Genomic DNA, 11,616 nt, shown 5'->3' on the forward strand with positions numbered 1-11,616 from the left:
AGAAGAAGAAGAAGAAGAAGAAGAAGAAGAAGAAGAAGAAGAAGAAGAAGAAGAAGAAGAAGAAGAAGAAGAAGAAGAAGAAGAAGGAGGAGGAGAAGGAGGAGGAGGAGGAGGAGGAGGAGGAGGAGGAGGAGAAGAAGGAGAAGAAGAAGAAATTTTCCATCTAGTGGGAGAACTCAAACATGTTGCTCTCCAGGCTTCTGAAGGTGGTCATGGCTTCCATGTGACTAGGTAGGGAAAGCCCCTGTGGGAATGTGCCTGCTCTATGACCTAAAACAGGGGAGATAGGCAGTGTCTTGTGGGTATTGTGGGAAGGGGGGATAGTAGCGTGTAAAATAGAATTCTTTGTGCCACATCATTTATTTTGACATCCTTAATCCCATGTTTTTTCCTTCAGGATCCAGTATTGCCCAGAAAGTAACTCAAGCCCAGCCAGCAAAGTTAGTGCAGGAGAAGGAGGCTGTCATTCTGAAATGCACATATGACATCAGTGATCTAAGTGATAGTCTATTGTGGTACAAGCAGCCCAGCAGTGGGGCAATGATATTACTTATTCATCAGGATTCTTAGAACCAGCAATATGCTATCCCACTAAGAGGCCTAAGGGGCTTGCTCTGTGTTCATTCCATCTTATTAACACCTCCAGCAGAGGAGTGTTCAGTTTGCTTTCAGGAGGCTTACCTGCTTACCAGTATTATCCACAAATCATCATAATTATGGGGACACTGTGAAGGAGCAGAGTGTGAATTTTCCCCTTTTTCTGTTCCTGCCCTTCATTTCAACACTCCTTCAAAAGCACTTTTTGCCAACATGTGGCTCAGTTTGCACACTTCTGAGCCCTGCTTGTTTGAGCAATGTTTCACACTCCAAAATCCTCATTCTCTCCATTTTCCTCCTTCCACCTCTAACCCTATTCCTGCAGTGCCTTAAAATTCAGATGGTAATGGAGGGTTGATAATTGATCTTGCATTGTAACAACCTCTTATATTTGATTTGAAGGCAGACGTGTAGAGTAGAAATATTGACAAGAAACTCTTCAAATTTTTTTAATCACAAACTTTTACCATTTTAACCTACTATTTACCATTTTAACAATTTTTAATTGTACAAATCAGTAGTATTAAATACATTTACATTTTTGTTCAACCAACAACACCATCGATTTCTAGAAATCTTTTCATCTTGAAAAACTGAATATTTGTACTCATTAAACAATTACTCTCCATTACTCCATCCGTCCAGTCCCTGGAAACTGTCATTCTGCTTTCTCTTTCCATGAGTTTGACTACTTTAGATACCTCGTAGAAGTGGAATTCTGCAGTACTGGTCATTTTGTGACATTTCATTTAACATAATGTCCTCAGGGTTCTTCCTTGTTGCAGTATGTGACAGAATTTCTTTTCTTTTTAAAGCTGAATAATATTCCAGTGTACGTCACACTACATTTTGTTTATCCATTCTTATCTGTTGATGGACTTTTGGGAACTCCAGTATATGAGTGAATCACAAAACCCTAGAAGAGTTTGTCACTCTTGCTATGGTGCATTGCTTAAATCAGGTGTCTAATAATTGCTCTGAATGGAATGATGAAACCACTATCCAGTGATCAGCTCCTGAAGAGCAGTTTGGTCATCCATTATAATATATTTTCTTTCCTCTTTTGGTAAAAGAGCCAAACCTGCAAATTATTTAATTCCTCCTTATTAGTTCCACTTGCATAAATAAAGAACCTATTAAAGGGCATCTTAAAATATTTCAAAGGCCTGGGAAGATGTCATTTGCTATCCTCTAGTCTTTCAAGTTTTCTCTGACAATAATCTATAGTGGCAAAAAAAAAAAAAAAAAAAAGGAAGAGGCTATTGCTAGCTTCGAGCTCTGTGTTCTAAACTATTAGCTCTTCCATGAACTTTTTTGATCCCTTTGAGATTTGTTTCATTATTTGTAAAGTGGGAGAGTGGTATCTTCTTTAATATTTTGTTGTACAATTTATCAATAGTGTATCCAAAGAGATTGGCAAGTAGCAGATGAGCAATTTAGGAGGGTATCTCAATAGGTACAGAAAAGCATTTGACAAAATTCAGATCCATTCCTGAGAGAAACTCCCAGCAAATGTGGAATTGAAGGGAATTTGCTCACCTTAAAAAAAGGACTCACAAAAAACCTACATCAAAAGTCATACTTGGTAATGAAAGTTAAATGCTTTCTCCTTAATTTCGGAAGTAAGGGAAGAATTTTGGTTCTCACTTGTATTTAATATTGAAGTAGATGCAATAAGGCACATGGAAGAAACAAAAGCCATACAGTGTGGAAAGGAAGAACTTATCTTTATTAACAGCCAGCATAATTGTCTGAGCAGAAAACTCAAGGGAATCTACAAAACAGCTACTAGAACAAATTGGTTTAACAAAATCACATGTACATCTATCATATGATCAAGCCATTCTACTCCTAGATATGGATCCAAGAGAAATGAAAGCATACTGATACACAAATGTTCACAGTAGCTTTATTTGTAACAGCCCCACTGGGACTAATCGATACGGTCAGCAGCTGGTGAATAGACAAATTGTTTTATAGGCACATGATGGGATACTACACAGCAACAGAAAGAAACAAACTCTTGATAATTGTGACCAATGAAGTATCTGAAAATAATTTCGTTGAGAAGAGGCCAGACAAAAGAGTACATATGATTCCATTTATTGCAAAATTATAAAATACGTGCACTAATTCATGACAGAAGCATTGCCTGGAAATGGGGGTGGGAGAGGGTTGAGCAAAGGATTACAAAGGGACAAGAGGAAACATTTGGTGTGATGCTATGTTCATTACCTCGACTGTGCTGAGGGCTTCGCAAATACATATATATGTCAAATCTTACAGAATTGATCACTTCAAATTGGACAGTTTATTTTTATGAAGAGTACATATTAATAAAGCCATTAATTATCCAAATATACTTTCAGTATCTTCCCTCAATGTTGTTCAAGTCTTCTTGTGTGCCACAAAATGCACGATATTTCCTGTGGGTTTTCATTGGTCTGAAACTATATATACATATATATATGTATCTATTTTTACAGAAAGTTAAAGATAATGACTTTCTGCATCCATGTGCTATATTGTTTATTTTCAACCAGCATCATCCCAGCCTCTTTGGGATTCTCCCTACATATCTGAACACAAGTTTGCAGCTGCTTGTTCTGAATTCCTTTTGAGGCAGGATCTGACAGTGTGATTTGGAAGGTGGAGGAGAAGGGAAGGGACACGTGAACACAAAATTTTCCAGGCCTGAATTTCTTACTGCAATCTGCATCTGGGAAGCCTTTCCAATGTTGGTTCTGGAGTCATGAAGCTCTTCAACTTGAATGTGCAGAGAGAGGCCTCCAGGAAACAGCCTCCTGAGCTTTCATCTTTAGGTCTAGAGATAAATGTTTACAGGGCTTTACAAAAGATAAGTTCCTCTCCAGAACTTTATCCTGATGATCCTGTTTCCTTACCTTGTGGGAAAAATTATTTGATTAACGTTTGGGAACAAAATGTGACAGATGGATGGTAATAGAAATCATCCTTGAGGGGTGCCTGTGTGACTCAGTTGGTTAAGCATCTGTCTTCAGCTCAGGTCATGATCCTGGGGTCCTGGAATTGGGCTCCCTGCTCAGCGGGGAGTCTGCTTCTCCCTCTCCCTCCCCCTATTCCTTCTTTCTCGCTCAAATAATAAATAAAATCTTTTTAAAAAAGAAAGAAAGCATCCTTGAGGCTAACCTTGTTAAGAGTATATGATTATTATTTGTTGCCTGATTCACATAAAATAGTCACTTTATGTTGGAGTCAACAGAACAGGGAGAGCATAAGAAAATAATCACAGATCAGGGAGCCTGATGCGTGGCTCTATCCCAGGACCCTGGGATCATGACATGAGCTGAAGGCAGAGGCTTAACCGACTGAGCCACCCAGGTGCCCCCAACTCTTGGTTTTGGTTCAAGTTATGATCTCAGGATCGTGAGATCGAGTCCTGCATCAGGCTGCAATCTCAGCGTGGAGTCTGCTTACCCTCTCCCTCTCCCTTTGCCCCTCCCCTCACTCTCTCCTCTCTCTCTCTCTCAAATAAATAAATAAATCTTTTTAAAAAAAGAATCTGAGATCATTCTGTGGGATTCAATTTCATTTATGATGTATCTTCTGTCTAGAATTCATATATTCCACCATTGAATGATGCTGATTTTCTGGAATATTTGACTATTAAAATTATTGACTAATTGACTTCTGAAAACCTTTATTAAAAAGATAGTATTCCTTACAATTCGTACTATTTTAGGACCACAGAAATACTGTATATCAATTAAAGGCCATTTGTTCGTTATTTTTGTTAAATTTAAATATTTAGTGAGTGCTTAAAAAATTACAGAGTTCTAAATAATGGGGCACAGAACCAAAAACACAGAATCACTTAGCAAAGACTTGGCTTCCTATTACTTTTTCCGTGTTCAACCCCAGGCCCTTTTCTGGCAGTCAGTGGGTTATGGGCTGGCCCACATGGATACATGAGAATATGAAGTACTGTAGTAAAATCCTTTAGAAGATTGTTATCTTCCCAGCTACAGAAATGCCCTAGGATGCTGTGGTAAAGAACTTCCGTATCAGGTAGTGTCTTAAGAACAAATAGACCTGAAAGGTGAGGATTGCTGCTGTTCAGACTTCCATGGGGCCACCCTGATGACTGACATGTGCCTCATGAAGTCAGGGATGACACAGACGGCTGACTTTGGGAGGCCTCTGGCCAACATGCACGCATTTCCGTCCCTGTCCACCAGGGGGTGCAGCTTCCTACCACAATCACATTTCCTGTGTGAAATGTGGGCTTGCACTGATCATTTCTCTGTCACTCCAACTTCGTAGTAAGAACGAAGAACATTATTTAGGTGATGCTCCAGAGATGAAGTGTTCTCCAGGCTTTGTGACTGTGGTACTCTTAATGCTTGGTAAGCAAAATGCCTCTTAAAACTTGGATTCTTTTTTTGCATTGTGTCAGCAAAACATTTGACTATAATTTTATCCAAGAACTTTATGGCCAAGGTGACAAGGTCTCTTTTCTTTTCCCTCAGGACAAACCCATGGAGACTCAGTGACCCAGATGGAAGGCCCAGTGACCCTCTCAGAAGAGGCTTTCCTGATGGTGAACTGTACTTTTTCAACGACATGGTCTCCCACTCTTTTCTGGTATGTCCAGTATCCAGGAGAAGGTCCAGAGCTCCTCCTGAAAGCCTCGAGGGACAAGGAGAAGGCAAGCAAGAAAGGATTTGAATCCACCTATGACAGAGATTCCAAATCCTTCCACTTGCAGAAAGGCTCAGTGCAAGCGTCAGATTCAGCTGTTTACTACTGTGTCATGAGTGACACAGTGACAGGGACTGCAGGGGGAGCTGAGCACAAACTCTGAGCAGAGCAGGGGCCTGGATGCTGAGCGTCTCTGCCTGATCCACTCTGGTTCCAGCACAGTCTGTGGTTGTTTGTCCCTCAGTGTCTGCTTGATACAAACTCATACAAATGATCAGAGCATAAGAACCAGAAGTAACATCCCCCAACCCCAGCTGTTCCTTAATGACATTGAGAACATTTTGATGCCAAGGGTTCCTCAGCCAGGGCATAAGTAATTTCAAGATAAAACCACGTAACAGTGAAGTGGTCTCCTGCTCATCCTTGCAGTGAACGTTCAACCCCACAAGTTGTTCAGGGACCCCTGGTGGGTGTTGCTGTGTCTTATGACATCTTTAGAGACACACAGTGTGCCTGAGAAGGTGGTGATGCCCAGTGTCTTCCTGACAGAGTCTGACAGGAGAGCTTCAGCCCCAAACCAGGATTTAGTAGAGAAAGAAGGGAAGGGAAGAAAGGAGGGTGAACATGTGAACCTGAGCAAGGAAAAGAGAGGCCAGCGACCTCTGCCCTGCTTTCTTTTCTAGTGAATCAGGTGGCGACTCAGGCTGATATTCAACATGAAGGGGTGTGGGCAGAAACAGAATGGAGGAAGTGGCTCATGTCCTGGCCAGTTAAATAGATCAGTTGGCTTTCTGACAGTAGGAACTCAAGTGAGATCGTTCTCTGTGCCCAGGAAATACGGTGAGAGAAAATGCTCTTGCACTGATGTTTCCTCACAATATAGATCGATAGGTGACACTGGGAGGGAAATCCTATAGATTTCTCTAACTCCTGTTTTGCAACCTCTCACAGAGAGCCACAAATCATGGGACTGGAGAATGTATGGGAGTCAGTGAAGTTGTGTAATGAATAATAGAAAAGCAGTGTCTACATTGCAGTGCAAGACTTTGCCAAAAAAGTTGCAATCTTCTTTATTTTTCAAAACATTTTTAAAGATTTATTTATTTATTTTAGAGTGAGGGATAGCCAGAGCCTGTGGGGGAAGGGGGTAGAAGGTAGGGGGTGCAGGAGGGGGAGAGAAAATCTCAAGCAGACTCCTCATTGAGCAGGGAGCCCGACATGGGGTTTGATCTCACAATCCTGAGATCATGACCTGAGCCGAAAGCAAGAGTCAGTCGCTTAACCAACTGAGCCACCCAGGTGCCCCGTGATCTTTTTAAATTATTATCCACTTTAGTAGGTTTTATGAATGAGCTATGATCAGAATATTATTACATTTCCTTATATATTAGTATATATTCTTGGTTTAAATGAATTTTTTTGTTTAATTGGTTTAAAAATTTTTCCCTGACATTTGGATAAAATTGTAGACTGGGGTGCTGGCTGGCTCAGAAGGTAGAACTGCTACTCTGCGTTTCATGGTTATAAGTTGGAGCCCCATGTTGGGTGTTGAGACTACTTAAAATACTAAAAAAAAAAAACCCCATGGTAGATTAATAATGCATGTTCACCTCTTGATTTTTCTAAAACTCTATTAAGAAGATAGTAAAGACATCCGAAAGGGCAGAAACCTGCAAAAACAGAGAGAAATAGGAAAGAAACTATCAGCAGGCAATGACGTCAACCAACTTTGGAAAATGAGCTGTATATGGAGAAGGGCAAACTTGCATGAAAGACTAGATAAGCAGAAACCCAGGCTTAGTGTGGAAGCACCTCAGTGTGTACCGTGCCCTCCGGAAAGGGTCAGGGAAAAGAACCACATATTTTTGGATAATTGAGGAAGATGGTGTTGCCTATGTTGGTGGGTGTGTATGTGTGTGTGTGTGTGTGTGTGTGTGTGTTGAAGGTATTGGGGTGGAGGGAATAAACTATGTGGGCCATGTGAGAAAATTTTAAGTCACAGAACAACCACGCACCCCATGGCCCTTTATAAGAAACAGTGATCACTTCTAAACCCAGCATAGGACTGCAAGTTGGTCTTTGAGGAATTGAGAAGAGCACATAAAAACTTTCCCCACATCTTGTGTATTACTAAGCTTTTTGATTTTTGCTCACCAGTTCAACTTTCCTTTACTTAAAGTTCTTTCTTTCCTCCCTATAATCCCTGGCAGCCACTGATGTTTTTACTGTCTCCATAGTTTTACCTTTTCCAGAATGTCATATCTTGGGTACCAAACAGAATGCAGCCTTTTCAGATTGGCTTCTTTCACTTAGAAATATGCATGTAATTTTCCTCCACATCTTCCCATGGCTTAATAGCTCATTTCTTTTTAGCACTGAATAAGATTCCCTTGTCTGGCTGTACCATAGTTTACTTACCCTTTCTTCTACTGAGGACATCTTGGTTGCTTTCATGTTTTGGCAATTATGAATAAAGCTGCTATAAACATTTGTGTGCAAGTTTTTGTGTGGGCAGAAGTTTTCCAGCCATTTGGGTAAACATTAAAGATTGTCATTGCTACATCATACGGTAGGAGTCTGTTTAGCTGTGTGAGAACCTGCTGCTCTTGTCTTCCAATGTGGTGGTACCATTGTGTATTCCTGTCAGCCACAAATGAGGTTTCTTGTTGCTGGACATCCTTGCTGGTGTTAAAATAAAAACCATACAGAGCAGCCTTGAAAATTCCCTGGGCAAAGATCACTTCCAAAATCAGTTTAGTCCTACAAATAAAGCTTAATTTAGTTTATTTTGTCAGACCAACTTGACCTGCATAATTTTTTGCTCTGCCTCTGGAAATTATAAGCAAAACTTGAACTGTTTCCCAAGTTTGATCGGAGGTACCCACTAAGCAATTTCTGATATCATTTACAGCAACTCTGGTTATAACCAATCACTGTGAAGAAGATACACTGCCAGTCTCCTCACTATACAAACTGCTTTCTAACAATATACCCCTGAGCCTCATTCCATGTTTTGGTGAGTGCTCCCAGTTCATGAGCTCCCTTTTTGACGTGTGCAACATGATACTTTTACTAATTACTACTTTGGTGAAATTCACTGGATTGACCTGAGCTATTTCTGAGTTTTTGACACCAGTATTTGGTGGTTTTAGTGTTTTGGATTTTGGCCATTCTGACAGGTGAGGCTGTGATGTCTTATTTTTTTTTAAATTTAATTTGTATTAGTGTAAAGAACACTTACCATGAGATTTAGCCTCTTAAGATTTAGGTGTGCAATACATGATTGTTGGTATGAGTACAATGTTGTACAGCAACTCTGTATTCTTTCATATGCTGGATTAGTAACTCCCCATGACCCAATAGCCGGAGCCCATGGCAACCTCTATTTTAATTCACTCTTTGATTCTATGAAGTTGACTATCATAGATACCACATTTAAGTGGAATCATGCATTATTTGTTTTACTCTGACTGGCTTATTTCAGTTACCATAATGTCCTCAAGATTCATCCGTGTGGTTTCATATTGTCGGATATCCTTTTTCTTTTTCTTCTTAAGGCTGAATAGTACCCCTCTTATGTATATAGCACATTTTCTTTACCCATTCATCTGTTGTTGGCCATTCAAGTTGTTTCCCCATCTTGGCTATTGTGAACAGCGCTGCAATGAACAAAAGAGTGCTTATTATCTCTTTAAGATCCTGATTCAAATTCTTTTTGATATGTACTCAGAAGTGGGATTACTGAATTATACAGTAGTTCTCTTTTTGACTTTTTGAAGAACCTCTATATTGTTTTCCATGGTTGCAGCATTGTGCATTCCCACTAACAGTGTGCAAGTGTTCCAATTTCTTCACATCCTTGACAACACCTGCATTTTTTGTTTTGATAATGGTCATCATTTTTTTAAAAATATAAAGTATGGATAATATCAAAGAATTTACTGTAAATGTAGAGGCAAATACATTGAGATAGTCATCATTAAAAAGGAACAAGAAAATCACACATGTTTATAATATGTGCTTTTTTCTCCCACCATTAAGTTGTGGCTAGTACCAACATTTTAAATACTGAAGTACTTAATAGGATGGTCCTTTTTCACATATTGCATGACTGTGCGAGGTGATAATTCTTTGGGGCTTTGATTGCATTTTCCCGATAATCAGTGACATTGAGTGTTTGCTCACATAATTTGTTGGCCATTTGAATGTCTTCTTTAAAGAAATGGCTATTCTAGTTCTTAGACCATTATTAACTGGCTTACTAATTGTTTTTAAAAACTTATTGTAGGAGTTAATTTATTGTTTGGGTATTAACCCCTTATTATATATGTGGTTTGCAAATATCTTCTCCCACTCTGTAGGATGACTTTTGATGCTATTGATTGTTTTCCTTGCTATGCTGAGTTTTTTAGTTTCATTTGTTTTTTTTAGCCTTTGTCTTTTTTTCTTAGAGCTTCCCTTTGTAAGAGTTAACTAGTTTGCTAGCTAGGTGTTCTCTTAGACACATTTTGACTGTGTCTTTGGCAGAACTGACATTCCTTTGGGTTCTCCCTTTGGGTGTGGGTTTAACAGGTGAGGAGGGGGCTTTAGACTTTGCACACTGGGGCAGCAGGAAAATACTGTCCTATCTGCTCACGTTTGTTGGTTGTCTTCTTTTAGGTTTGTATCTTAAGCAATATGGAGCAATAGTTTTAAATTTTGATTCAATTCAATAATTTCTTTTTTAAAAGATTTTATTTATTTATTTGACAGAGAGAGACAAAGCAAGAGAAGGAACACAAGCAGGGGGAGTGGAAGAGGGAGAAGCAGGCTTCCCGCTGAGCAGGGAACACTATGCGGGGCTCGATCCCAGGACCCTGGGATCATGACCTGAGCCAAAGGCAGTCACTTAATGACTGAGCCACCCAAACGCCCCCAATAATTTCTTTTTAATCTATGTTTTGATTACTGAATATTTGAACTTATTTCTAATATTTTGGTTTTGTCCATATGCTTTTGCTTCTTTCTTTTCTCTTCTGTTACATTGATAGAATTTTCTCTTTTTCTCTGCTGATTTGGGAAAAGTAAAGTGTCCTTCTGTATTATTGGTGATATTCTCAAATTGTGTGTACATTTTTTCTGTCTAGTTTTACTCCATACTATTTTTTCCTTGTATATACCACTGCTTCTGCTTGGGGATGTTTTTTCTCTTGCTGATTTACTATATTTAGAAAACCTCAGTGGCTGGTTGGAGCAAACTATACACCATCTCTATATCAGAATTTCAGAAAGAGTTTATCAAATGAGCTGATAAACTACCATTGCAATGCACATTAAGAAAAACAAAGAAAAAGAAAACCTTCCAACACAATAATCAGAACATGAATTCTCTTCATTCTTCCTCAAACCCTTTGTTCTTTACTATCCTCCACCTGGAGTAATTTTCACCTGCTAGCCTTATGGCTTATTCCTTCATTTCTCCCTAGTCTTTGTTCCTAGCAAAACATGTGCTCATGTGATGAATACTTAATAACCTTTATTGTAGTGGAATATTTCAGCGATTAAAAAATAATCTTAACCTTTAATCAATAAAGAAAAAGATGTATAAATGGAAGTATACCCACAATATGGAATATAATGGAACAGAAGGATGTATATGGGTTAATATAATAAGACCTACAGGATTTACAATTGAGATTATAAAGTTACAGAAAGGTATACTCGGAGTGTATATTTGTATTATAATAAAGTATAAATAAAATACTATATATTTTTGGGTGATTCAAATCTAGTAAAACATCTGGAAAATCAACTCCAAATGGTCAAGATGAAGAAGGTATTAGGGTAATAAATGATCTAAGGGTAAGAATTGGGAATGGTAGTCAAAATTTTAGTCTATAGGTAATGTTTTATTACTTTTAATAATTCATATATACACAAGTTCCTCCTATTATTAAAAGTAGTAAAAATCATAAAAGCCATTATAAAGGCTTTTCTCTTCTATCCTTGAGACCAAAAAGGGGAAAGGAGAGCATGACTACCTTTTTGTAAGATTTTGTCCAAGGACCTAACGTATATGTATTTCTCCCTCCTCTTGGATCAGATAGTTTTTAGTTTCCACTCCTCTTATGGTCCTACTCTTCAACTGTATTGTAATTATGTATATTTTTGTCTTTCCGACTTATTAACAGTGACTCAGTAGTGCATAGAGGTATAACTCTTGATCTCCACATTCTCACTTTACACCTCACTCTGATCTAAGATATAATTTGCTTGACTGTTGCTGCCTTGATTCACCTGAGTCCCTCAGAGACACAGGCTAAGAGAAGAGCATTTCCCCAGTGAGTTCAGTAGAGATGT

The 11,616-nt window shown here is 38.9% G+C and overlaps 1 gene segment (V, D, J or C); it reads left to right on the plus strand.

The window, feature by feature from the left end:
* Window positions 1-397: 397 nt before the first annotated feature.
* LOC118010769 lies at window positions 398-5,675 on the plus strand (the record flags this gene model as incomplete). The annotated part of the segment is given in 3 exon segments: window positions 398-515; window positions 4,900-4,982; window positions 5,106-5,675. Coding segments are annotated over 3 exon segments (536 nt in total), but the record flags the coding sequence as incomplete, so codon positions are not given.
* Window positions 5,676-11,616: the final 5,941 nt, after the last annotated feature.

The sequence above is a fragment of the Mirounga leonina genome, unplaced genomic scaffold (assembly GCF_011800145.1).
Source record: "Mirounga leonina isolate KUSES-001 unplaced genomic scaffold, KU_Mleo_1.0 Mir_101126, whole genome shotgun sequence".
Taxonomy (NCBI): domain Eukaryota; kingdom Metazoa; phylum Chordata; class Mammalia; order Carnivora; family Phocidae; genus Mirounga; species Mirounga leonina.